Source organism: Callorhinus ursinus, unplaced genomic scaffold (assembly GCF_003265705.2).
Source record: "Callorhinus ursinus isolate GAN/ISIS: 27379988/994484 unplaced genomic scaffold, GSC_fseal_2.0 scaffold76, whole genome shotgun sequence".
Taxonomy (NCBI): domain Eukaryota; kingdom Metazoa; phylum Chordata; class Mammalia; order Carnivora; family Otariidae; genus Callorhinus; species Callorhinus ursinus.
The window spans coordinates 3,444,802-3,458,225 of record NW_027397138.1 but is presented as its reverse complement, the minus strand read 5'-3'; the positions used below and the strand labels follow the sequence as shown (position 1 = coordinate 3,458,225).

General features: G+C 39.3%; 1 protein-coding gene across 1 annotated transcript in view; it reads left to right on the top strand.

Moving 5' to 3' along the window:
- Positions 1–13,424, top strand: part of FAT3 (FAT atypical cadherin 3) — a 643,793-nt gene that overhangs the window by 288,629 nt on the left and 341,740 nt on the right. The window contains exon 5 of the mRNA XM_073887135.1: positions 11,453–11,767. Coding sequence (XP_073743236.1) covers positions 11,453–11,767 — 315 coding nt within the window. The remainder of the gene's footprint in view (positions 1–11,452; positions 11,768–13,424) is intronic.

Genomic DNA, 13,424 nt, shown 5'->3' with positions numbered 1-13,424 from the left:
AACTTCGCTTCCCCTCAGATAACTATTCCTTTGTTGACCTACCATTGTTAATGGAAAATAGTTCTAGATATCTAACCCAAATCCCTTGTACTGAAGTTTGTGCTTCTTTCTTCTTCTAAAGGAGTAGAATCTAGCTAATTGCTACCATTCACATAAAGGTAATAACCTCCATGTTTTCAGACACTTAACAAAACCACTTCTTCACTTTATTTCCTAGGTCGTCTGAACATTTTGCCACTGCTTTAGATTTCAACTTTCCTTTCTAGTCAGCTAGGGGAGGTCTAGTGAGGATCTAGATTATCGCACTGTGTATGGTGGTTAGGCCAATTAGCACAGATCACAGAAAGGGTTTGGGGCAGAGAATAATCTGGGTTACAAGAAAGGAAAAAAAAAAAAACCCAGAACAAAACAAAAACAACCCAATGCAAGCTGATGGTTGCTTACAACCTGATACTCTGTCTGCTTCCTGTTTTCAGGCTGCTGGTGCTGGGTGCCCACTACCCGGACTAGAATTACTGTAAAGAGAGACCAGGAATACATTTTGAGTCTATTAAAAACTGGTCCCAAAATGTTTGTTTGTTTGTTTTTTTAAATCAAGCACCAAGCATATGTTTACCGAGCCTCCAGAACTTCATGGTGAGGGAGGCTTTCAAGCTTTTGTAGCTAAGGTTTAGAATTCCTGAGTTCCAAACAGACAAGGAGAGCTGCCCATTTTCATTAACTCGAAACAAAAGCTTGAATTCAGCCTGCAGCCCTTTGCCTTAATCTTAGGAGCTGCTCTCCAGCTTCCAGGCTTGGGAAAGAACGTGGAGTGAAGGCCGCTTGCATTTCAGTACATAATTGTTCCCAACAACTGTGTTGTGGGTTTTTCTTCTCCTCCTGCAAAGATGAAAGATGTCTGATCAATAGGAGTCGGCGGGAAGAGGAGGGAACAGAGTGGAACAAAAGTGTCCAGGGTGGATGCGAATCCATGGACGAGAGCCCACGGAGAGGGCGCGCCTTGCTGATGTTTCATCTGGGAGCCCAGAAGCTTTGATTCTGACTGCCTGCAGTGTGTAGTTGGGAGCAGTGCAGCGTTTAAGGGCGTGATGAAATCAACTGATGTCTTCATCAAGCTTTGTTTTTGCTTCAAGTCTTGGGGATACTAACATGACACCATCTGCATTCTGGGTTGTAGCAAAGGGACTACTCCAAACTGGTTGTAGGTTCTAAGAAAATTTGTCTTTTAAACAGGATAATTCACAGACGGAGCGTTGAATTTCAGAATCAGCTGGCCATCAATTCTGTATATACATTAGAGAAGTCTCAATGACAAACCCAAGCGATTCCCATTTTATTTTGCCCCCTGATCCCAGGGTAGCAAAAATCCAGTTGCCTTAGGTTTTGTTTGTTGCTGTTTTTGTAATGTAGGTATTTTTCAGGGTGCTTGTCTAGATATCCCAACTTGCCCTCCTTTGCCAAACGTTATGATGCCATCCTTCATTTACTTACTCAACGTTTATAGTATTCCCTAGGATAAAGGTACAAAAAGAATGTGCTAAGGAAGAGAGGCAAAAGGGGTAAGTCCCAGCCCTGGCTGTCTGAGTGAGTGGGTTTTCTCTGAATCTGAACCCTCCTTGAAACATGAGGAACAGAGAGGTCTTTTTGGGGAGACAGGGACCCAAGGAGCAGCACGCATGTGCAGATGTGCACAAAAGCAAAGGCGTGATGACCTTTCAGGAAGACTCCATCCTCCAATCGCCTGGTCTCAAACCAATCCAACATCCTAGAATCTCCTGAGAAGACATAAACATGGATTCTGAATAATACATTGCCGCAACTTTTAGAAATTGAGGAAAGTAATGAAACTATTGAATTTCCTATTACCAAAGAGTTGATACCAACCCACTGTGAGGAGCACAGGGGCACGGAATTGCCTTCTTTCTCATGATAATGGACACATGTGGATAGATCAGTGGGCAACTTCTATAATGAAAAGAGTGTGTGACTCCTATTCAGTGCTCTGGATTCCAGGCCTGACTGCCACATGATTGCTGGGCAATTCACTTAAAATCCCCAATTTAAAAAATACATTAAAGTATATGTTTAAATATATACCAAGTATGTGATACAGAGGGTTATAAAATATATGTATATATACTATGTCCACACTAAAAATGTATTCGAAGAATTGTAAGCATCGAATTTAAGAATCTCTCCACTCACAATTTCTCTGTTCATCTTGTCTCGTCCCATTTCAGCTCATTGCGGTTGTGCCATATATTTCAGACTGGTAACAATTATAGATATAACCACAGGAGTGCATTGAGTGACCCTGGCCAGGCCTATGAGGATAAAATCCCCATTCTTCCTTAATTATTACCCGCCTCTGCTCAGAACAATGACGCCTATTAAGGCATTAAGAGCCTTATACAAGTCCAGAGATAAATAGGAACAGAAAGAAAAATAGTATCTGTGTGATCGTGCTGCAGGCAAGCAAGGGTTGGATAAAAGTGGTTATGGATCCCATGAAGAAATTCCATGTGTTCTCAGAAATAACTCTAGTGAGAATCTGATTCTTGAAGCAATAAGCAATTTAAAAATGCCCTTAGATGCCAACAACAAGGGAGGCTGGCTGAAGGGTGCATGAGAACACCCTGTATACTTCCTTACACCTTCTTGTGAATCGATCATTACTGCAAAATAAAAAGTTAATGAAAGTTTTCAATGCACTGAGAATTGGCAGTTAATATTTTGACTAATTAAAAATAATAATTAGGGGCGCCTGGGTGGCTCAGATGGTTGGGCGTCTGCCTTAGGCGCGGGTCATGATCCCAGGGTCTTGGGATTGAGCCCCGCATCGGGCTCCTGGCTCAGTGGGTAGTCTGCTTCTCCCTCTCCCTCTGCCTCTCTCCCGGCTCGTGCTCTCTCTCTCTCTCTCTCTCTCTATTTCTGTGTCTCAAATGAATAAATAAAATCTTAAAAATAATAATAATAATAATAATTAAATATATATGCACAAAAGACTCTATTAAGGGCATCTAAAATGAATATGCCATCAAGGTTGTTTGTTTTTTTTAAGATTTATTTATTTGAGAGAGAGAGCCAGAGCAAGCACGAGTGGGGGGAGGGGGAGAGAGAATCCTCAAGCAGACTCCTGACTGAGCGCAGAGCTAGATGCGGGGCTCAACCCGGGGCTAAATCCCAAGACCCTGAGATCATAATCTGAGCCGAAACCAAGAGATGGCCACTGAGCCACCCAGGGTTTTTTGTTGTTGTTGTTGTTGTTGTTTTTTAATTGTTCTTTCTGGGGCACCTGGGTACCTCAGTCGGTTAAGCGTCTGCCTTCAGCTCAGGTCATGATCCCGGGGTCCTGGGATCAAGTCCCACGTTGGGCTCCCTGCTTCTCCCTCTGCCCCCCACCCCGCATTCTCCCTCTTTCTCTCTCTCCAATAAATAAATAAAATCTTTAAAAAAAAATAGTTGTTTTGTTTGTTTGTTTGTTTTTAACTGCCTCAGAATTTATATTACTTACCTTGGTAAGGGAATTTTCATCATGTGATAAGCTCACCACCCCCAAAGCATTCCCTGAACCATTTGACAGTTGTTTTAGAGCTACTGGGGGGTGTTGGGGTGTCATTCCTTTGGGGCAAGATGTCATTTGAGACCTAGGCTTTGGCATATGGTGATATGGCTGGAAAGTCCATAAAGTGAGTAGTCTGTAATGGCCAGCCTGTAATGGCCACCTGATTATAAACAACTACAAACAGTTTTTCCTTTCATATCAAGTATTTAGAGCTTATTCAATGAGAACAATGTACATATATTTTTTTCTAATATTTGTGACTAAAAAGGAACAATTACAGCTAACATGTGCTTCATGCTGGGGTGAACTAATTCCATTTTAAGCTGTACATGGTTCTGTAGCAATTAATTACTGTTTGTGTTTCTGCCTATACAATTAAATGTTAATTTGCCCAAAGAATTCTAGTCCTCCATTGCCTTTATTATACAGCAAATAAAGATGAAATAGGAAAAGAATTTATAAATGTAAGCATATCTCAAAAATAAAAAATCACTTAAAAATCCCAACTGTATTTTTTTAAAAGATTTTATTTATTTATTTATTTTATTTGAGAGAGTGAGAGAGAGCGAGAGTGCACACAGAGGAGAGGGGCAGAGGGAAAGGGAGAAATTCTGAAGCAGACTCCCTGCTGAGCTCAGAGCCTGACACCGAGCTCGATCTCACAACAGAGATCATAACCTGAGACGAAATCAAGAGTCGAGAGCTTAACTGACTGAGCCACTCAGGCGCCCCCAACTGTATTTTTACAAGACTTTTTAAAATGACATTTTCATAAATATCAGCATAAAATTTGAACATCTCAATTACATCTACTTGGAGCATTTCCACAGTAGATGAAAATGTGAGGGATAAGATGTGTTCCCATCTGGAATATTTTACCTGAGTCCTTTCCACCGAGTCCTTTCCACTATCTGGAACATGAGAAAAGCTCACAGTGGATGGTTTATCTTCTAAATAAGATTTATTAATCACCGATTTCTACCCCCACTCAATACACATTTGTGAATGGACAGAGCTTCATGTCTTCTTGATTCAGAGGCAGAGATGGGGAGGAAGAAAGGACCAGAGGCCTACCTGATAGGTGAGGACAGAAATCTTAGACTGGAGAGGAAAAACCCTGGAGAGGGTCATCTTCTGCTATCCAAAGACCTATCACAGGTGAATGGTGGTTTGCAGACTTGTTCTGTTTTATTCTGGGATGTGAGCAGGGCTGCAGGGAGAAAGAGCATTCAAAACTAGAGCGAGATGGACTTTTGCCTCAGTGTGAAGAACTTCCTATTACCTGAAACTCCTTAGTAAATAGTGAGAGCCTTGTCACCAGATTCTGAGCAGAGGCTGGGTGTTGGGTCAGAGATATTGTGGGAAGGCTGTTTTCACTAGTGGTCTTTGAAGTCCCTTTTGGGTCTGGTCAAGTGAGGCTGACTTATCTCATTAGTAGGTAAACTAACTTACTATTGATTCGGTGTCAGTAACTAAATGCCTTCATGAAAACATATTTATTGTGTGCCTACTATATGCCGGGCACTGTGGTGGGCAATGAGACTATATAGCAGTTAAGCAACCAGATAGAGACTCTACTTATAGAGCCTATTTTCTGTAATGGGCAGATGGAAGGAGGCTTCTTTCTGGAGAGCCATATCCAGAACTGTGTTAGCTAATGGACTAAGAATATGCATATTTTTATACCTCAAAACAGACTCTTTTCAGAGAATCAATACTGTTTTTTTTTTAATATTCTAAAAGGATAGACCCAGAAGCACCTTTCTTAAGGTTTTTTTACAATCAATATGGAGAAGTCAAATAGAAAAGTAACTTAATATTGTTTGCTCAATTAATAACTCTATGAGAGGGGAAAAATGTTTGGGCATGAAATACTATGTGGATTTGATATCTATATGAATTAAGAAGACAATATAATGTTTTGGTTAACAACGGGTCTTGAGTTTGACTGATCAAGGTTGGAGAACTAGATTTTCTATTTACTGGCTGAGTGACCACTGGCAAGTTACTTAACCTAAATCTGCTTCCTTATCTGTAATAAGGGGATAAAAATAGTAACGACTTCATAAGTGCTTGACACTTACTTGCTGAATGAATGAAAGGGTTTAGAAATGTTAATGAAGAATGCATTTATTGTACCTGTCATAGTACCAGGCACACCATGATTAAATAGTGATGGGTGTGGAGGTGTTGGTTGTGATGACAGTGGTTGTGAAACTGTTCCTATTTGGAGATAATATGATCATCTATATAGAAAACTCTATGGAATTTGTATAAACTCCATTTCAACTAATAAGTGACTTTAACAAGGCTGCAGGATATAAGATCAATGTACAAAAATCAATCATATTTTATACACAAACAACAAATGGAAATTGAAATTAAAATAATATTATTACAATAGCAATAAAAAATATGAAATGCCTATGGATAAATTGGGCAAAACATGCGCAAGATCAGTATACTGGAACTATAAAGCATTGTTTAGAGAAATAAAAGAAGACATAAATAAATGGAGAACTACACCATTTTCATGGATCAATGGACTCAAAGTTGTTAAGATGTCATTTCTTTCCAAATTGATCTATAGAGTTAACACAATCCAGTTAAAATGCTAATAGGTATTCCTAAATTTTAGATGGACTCTAAAGCTGATTCTTCATTTCATATGGAAACACAAAGGATCTGGAGTAGCCCAGACAACTTTGAAAAAGAAAAGCAAAATTGCAAGAGTTACACTTCCTATGAAGTTACGTTAATTAGGGCAATGTGATATTGATGCAAACATAGCAAAATAGATTGATGGAACAGAATGGAGAGTCCAGAAATAGACTCATACATACATGATCAATTGATTTTGGACGAAGATGCAAAGGCAATTCAATGGAGGAAAGATCATCTTTTCAACAAATGGCATTGGAACCCTGAACATCTACATACAAAAAAAAAAAAAAGAACTCCAACCTGTACCTTTCACCATATATAAGCATTAATTCAAAACTGATTATAGATGTAAATATAAAACCTAAGACTATTAAATTATAGAAGAAAATGTAGGAGAAAATCTTTGTGACCTTAGATTAGACAATGATTTCCTAGAAGCACCAAAAGCATGAATGTATAAAAGAAAAATTTAAAAATTGGATACCATTAAAATCAAAATTTTCTGTTCTTCAAAAGCTATAATTTAGAGAATGAAAAGACAAGCTGCAGCCTGGAAGAAAATATTTACAAATCACATGTCTGATAAAGGACTTTTAGCTATATATAAAGAACTCTTAAATCTCAGTAATAAGAAAACAAACCCCAGTCTGAAAAATGGATAAACAATCTGAACATTTAACCAAACAAGACATGCAGATTGAAAACAAGCACTTTTAAAGATGCTCAACCTCATCAGGAGGATGCAAATTAAAACTACAAGCTATCACTATGTAGCATTTGAATGTCTAAAATTAAAGTAACTGACCATGCCAGGTATGCCACAAGTAAGGATGTATAGCAATTGGAATGTTCCATATTGACTGCTAGCGGGAATGTAAAATGGTGCGTTCATATACCTGCCATGTACTATAGCCATTCTACTCCTAGGTAATTATTCAAGACTAATGAAAGTACTTATGCATAAAACTTGCATATAAATGTTGTTAGCAGTTTTATTTGTAATATCTAAAAACTGAAAGCAACCAAAATGCCCATCAAGTCAATGGTTGAAACAAATATACTCAATGGAATACTACTCAAATATAAAGAGGAATGATGCATTGGTATGTGTGTATATATATCACAACATGGATGTATCTCAAAAGAGATTATTATTCTGAGTGAAAGAAGCCATTCAAAAAGAGTCCATACTGCATGGTTACATTTCCATAAAATTCTAGTAAATGCAAATTGATCTGTTGTGACAGAAAGCTAATCTGGTTGCCTGGGAGTAGAGAGAATTGTGAACATTTTTAATTGGGATTAAAAATGAGAAGGACAATACTTTGGGGGATGATGATTATGTTTGTTATCTTGATTGTGGCAGTGGTTGCATGGGTATCAAAACCTACCGAATTGTTTATTTTTCATATGTATAGTTTACTGTTGGTCAGTTACATCTCAATTTTTAAAAAGTAGTATGTGATGGTTGTCACAACACTAAAGGCTCACGATATGATTTTGGTGATCTTTGGGCAACCTCCAAAGTGAGTTTTTGCTTAATAGAAAATATCATGTGGGTTTACATTTTTAATTATGACCATATAGGTCATAATTAGGTATGAGAGCATAGTAGGAAGTGAGGAAATGTTGTCACTGGGCATTGGTTCTATTAGTCTGATTACTATGGAGCCTTGGATGAACCTCAGAGTAACTGTTGTTAACACATTCATTTTTGTTCTCACATTTTTGGTCCATGAGACTGATATCTGAACACTATGTTCCAAGATACTCATTCGTACTTCTAGTTAGTGAGTAAATATAGCCATACACATTTTATTTTAATGAGAAAGAATTCTAATTTCCAGGGACATGTCTGGTTCTTTATTTAAAAATAGAGTAAAATTGCACTCATATATTTTAATTGGTGTTAGTGGATGCCTTTCATCCAAGGACTTCTCAAAATCATTTAATGTCCAAAGCCTGTAATATACCATCTTCCAGTTTGACAGGTTCAAGAAAAGGGAATTAAGTGACTTCCAGGGATCACAAAACAATTCTGCAAATCTGTGTATGTGTGTGCGTGTGAGTGTGTGAGTGCACATGCACGCACGTGCTCATGGGTACATATGAGTGCAATGAGTGCATGTGTGGTAGGCGGTCGGGCAAGGTATAAACAAAGCTGACCCAACTTCTTTGATTTGGTTGCTTATTGTATTATGTTCTCTTTTTAGTGGACTTATTTTGCTGTTTCCTGAATAGGCCAGTTATTGTCACATAAGGGTATATTATGAGCAAGCCACAAAGACGATGTGGGAATGTCACACAACCAGAGAAGAGAAAAAATCTAACACAATAGTCCATCCCAAACTTCTCTCCTTCAAAATTGTCCCTTGCTTTGGAGTGTGGTGACTTTTTACAAGGTCTTGTAAAGACCTTTGATTCACGCTGATAGAACATAATGTTCAACGTCTACTACACTGCAACTATTTTGCCAAGCTCTTGACATACATTTAATTACATGATCACCACAACACTGAGATATGGGTAGTAAAACTAAACTAGCTTCGTTTAAACACGTTGTCCAAGTAATGGAGTCTGGATTTGAAATTGGAGCATTGAGGCAGACAGACTTAAGTTCTTCTATAATTGTAGAAGGCCATGAGACCTTGGGCAAGTTACCTACTCACATTTGAGACTTAATGGCTCATCCATAGAAGAGATTTATAAAGCTCATAGAGAAATTGTATTGCACATTATAATTGCTCAGTCAATGCTATTTTACTTGCCTCCCACCGTCTTCTGCTAGGTTCTTTGCCCTTCCTAGTATGTCAGTCCAAACCAGCTGAGACCGAGTCCTCCTGGCTGTTGGCTGTGCAGTTTTCCCCTCAGAGCAGATCTCCTCATTAGAGATATGTCTTCTCAGCAAGACTAGACTGTGAGTCCTCTGAAGACAGAGATCTTCTCTCAGTTATTACTATTCCTGCAATGCCCAGCACAGGGACCAGTAGATGCTTATGAATTGAATTGACAGATCTCATGTAAGATGTGCTTCCCAGCATCTCTAGAGCACTGTTTGCAACCCATACCCTGCATCTCAGATCTTGCCAGACTACTCTTTGTCTTCATTCTGCTTGGTTTCATGTCACTTAACTGTCCTGACTTGAAGAGCTCTGCCACTCATGTCTGTATGGTTGTTCATGGCTTTCACTGCTGTGAGTGTTCCAGAAAACTGGCCATGGTGTGTGGGATATGCCTGAGCCCTGTGGATGTGCTCACACCTGGCCAGGTCTCTGGGCCTTCAGCCTCTCTGGACCTTAATGTCATGTTGACATTCTACCCTGTCTCAGCCCAGTTTATAAGGGTATCTATTACTCATTTAGTCAATGGACATATACCAGTATGTTTATAATCACTGTGTTTCGTTCTTCTTGTTTTTCTTCCTACCCTGTTATCTTGTTATCTATTCTTCTAATGCCATATTGGCATCCCTATTTTGACTTCTAGTTAACACCCATGAATCTACATGAAACCCATCATGTTTTACATATTTGTATTGAGAATATTTAAGATTATCTTTTGTTGGGGTGCCTGGCTAGCTCAGTCAGTAGAGCACGTGACTCCTGATCTCAGGATTGTAAATTCGAGCCCCACGTTGGGTGTAGAGATTATTTAAAAGTAAAATCTTTGGGGCGCCTGGGTGGCTCAGTCGGTTAAGCAGCTGCCTTAGGCTCAGGTCATGATCCCAGGGTCCTGGGATCGAACCCCACGTTGGGCTCCCTGCTCGGTGGAGAGCCTGCTTCTCCCTCTACCTCTGTCTGCCACTCTGCCTACTTGTGTTCTCTATCTCTGTTAAATAAATAAATTAAAATCTTAAAAAAAAATCTTAAAAAAGAAAAAAAGATTATCTTTTGTCCCATTGCATAACACTATGCAGGGTTCTTTGCTGGATAACTTTGGAGCTGGAACTTCACCATCAGCTAGGTTCTAGAATATTCGCCATTCTGAGTTTGAGGCAACTTTGAGTATTCCAGCCTAACTGTTTCTCAGTAGTTAATGCCCTCCTCCCTTCCAATTGCCATACTTGGCATTTTGCTTATCCAGAGTCTGTAGGCCAAACTATGTGCCTAATACAATCTAAAGTCTGATGGGAATGCAGAGGATAGAGGATTTAGTTCAGAATTGGAGATCTATTTCTTGACTTTTTTCCATGGCTGTCTTTTCGGATATAAGGATTTAAAGAAATTTCATGAGTTCCACAAGTACTCTGACTCCCATAAGAGATTTTATAAGCTAAGCCCAAGTTTTCCCACCCCAGTGAAAGTGCTTAAGAGCTCCTGTAGCAAGTTTCTGTAGCCTGGGTTGTTTTGGGTGAGTGCTGTGAAGATATTCTAGGCCACTATGTTTTCTCTCTGGCTTTTCTGGGGCACATCAGATTTCTTGGTTGGCACTTTTTCGACCATGAAATGTGAAGGGTGAAGGGAGGAGATCAGGCATTTTTCTGCTCCTAATTTAAAATGATTGTCCACAAGTAGCTCTCAGAGTGGCTCAGAATTTATTTAGAGCCCTCTGTAGGGTTCTTGACGGGGTAAAGATCATTCAGAAAGCATGTGGGTATGGCTTCTTCTCTCATTCTTTTGGAAAAACTGTGACATTGGATTTTTAGGGAAACAGTGTGAAGGAAGCTTACATCTTTGCATGCAAAACATTATCCATCCTAACTGGCAAAAGAACGTTTGAAAGTCTTTTTCATTTTTTTGAATGAACAGATAAAATAATTTGCCCTGGGAGAGCTTTCTATTGTATAGGAAATGAACTCAATATCAGGTCAAATGGAGATACTGACCTGACATTGCCCTGATTTCCCATGCATCTCGGGAAGTGTTTTGACCTCTGGCCTACTCTCTTCCCTTTGCTCCCTATTGTCTTTTCTGTGTGTGTGTCTGTGTGTGTGTGTCTGTGCGCATGTGTATGTGTATGCGTATTGAGGTATGTCTTTTTCCCCAAATTCAAATAAAGTATTTGTGAATGTAATTATACTTCTCAAATGGTAGGAGAGCTATTTAATATGGTTTTGCAGAAAATAATTTTCTTACATAAAGAGAAACATTTTAATTGCATTTGTATTAAGGATTTTTTTTATATGCTGAGATTACTTAGCGCAGCCCCCCTGAATTACAGACAATTTACTTAATGTCTTCCAGTTTTGCTGTAGCAGTCATGTTCTCTCTTCTTTTCTTTTAGGAGTCATCTCTACTGCAGACATTCTTGATCGAGAGACAACAGGGTCCTATTGGCTGACCGTGTACGCCACAGACCGGGGTGTCGTTCCACTTTATTCCACTATTGAGGTCTACATTGAAATTGAAGATGTGAATGACAATGCCCCCCTGACCTCGGAACCTATTTATTACCCTGTTGTCATGGAAAACTCTCCAAAGGATGTATCTGTCATTCAGATCCAGGCTGAGGATCCCGACTCCATTTCTAATGAGAAACTGACATACAGGATTACAAGTGGGAATCCCCAGAATTTTTTTGCCATCAATACCAAAACAGGTAAGGGAATGCTTATAAGACTTTTTTTTCCCATTGTTTGTCCAGCTTTTAAATCCATCAGTCTGACACTTGCTTATTTATATCATTTTATTTTCCCCCTGACTTATTTTATGGTGTGAAGGACAACATTCTTTTTTCTTTTTTTTCTGGGGGTAGTTTCTGAAAAGGTGAGCATTCTACGTGGTATGTTCTAGTTGGTATGTTTTAACTTTAGCTGAACCAAGGTGGAGTGATCTAATAGAAATTAGAGGTTTTCACAGAAAGCTTTAGATTTGCTTTCCTCGTAATAATAAAAAGTGGTTCCCAGGCCACTCAGAAGGCCACGTTCCCCCTTTGTCCTTCTTGGGAGGGAGTAACCTGCCAATGTTGGGTTCTGTGGGTAAGATGGCTTTGTGACACCTGTACTTCCGGGAGCTTCTCCTTTGCTTGACCTTCATCTAGCTTGTTGTAAATGATCTCCTTTAAACCTTAAATTTAAGTCCCAGATTTTTTGTGATTCCTGTCGTACCCTTGAGTGTAGTGTCAGTGTTTAGAAGAACTTCCAGTGTTTTGATTTTTACATAACATGTACCACCTTTAAATTTTCAGGTCTTTTGCTTAAAAAAAATTTCTAGAGACTGTACTGACAATTTGTTGGCTAAGGCTCAGGAGGGGCAGGTGTGGAGTTTGGTGGGATGCATTCTGAGAGAAGTACATACACTGGGAAGGTCTCAGAGGTTCCTTGCTTTCTTGTGATTTGCCTTGTTTAGATCTAAACAAGAAAGTCAATGAGAGTGAGAGTGGTGGTGGATAGAGTTTGAATTAATTGAAAGTTAGAAGAATGCAAAGAAGATACTATTGCTGTTTCACCCCAGGCAAGTGAATTGACAGTGGTCAAAGTTAGGCTAGTTGGTATTTGCTGGTGTGGACATACTCAGTTTTCCTAACAAACTATGTGGTGGAGTTGATAGTTATTTCTCCTGCCTGTGTTTGTTAAAGAGGAAACATACAGCCGACCCCATGGATTTTTATAAATGTCAGATTCCCATGAACATACTTTGGAGAGAATGCCGTGTTTTTTTGGAAATAATTGATTTTCTCTAATTATAAGTGGGTCAGTCATCTTGTTAGGCAGAGTCTCACATGCTAACAGTGTTGAATCGGGATTTCACTTGCATTTCATTATTAGACAAAGAGTGGTCGTCTTCTATCACTGTCTGACTGAAACCTGCTGGAATTTGAAAGAGAAGACTCAGAGATTTGGAGGCTAGCTCAACCTTTCAGAGCCGTGTTAAGTAGGGGAAACTGCTCAAGGACCTGAGGGTCCCCTCAGCTGTGCTAGAAAGCTCCTCCTGATACACTTTCTCACTGGAGCTGAGGGCTCTGTGGAATATGGTGACATATGAATTCAGATACTTTAGAAAGGAGAGAGAGAGAGAGAGGACGAAGACAAAAAAAAAGTCACAATAAAGAAGTTGAGGGCACAAATATCTTCACATTTCACAGCCCCTGTGGAATATGAAACACCCCCAGTCACCTTCAGCCTTCCTTCTAATTCCATTGCCACTTAAGTCATTCAGAATGAGCCCACCACCCTCTTTTTGAGAAGTTAAAAGACACTGCAGAAGGGCAGTTTCAACTCCTTTCTCCTTTGATGACTGAAAATATTTTAGAATGA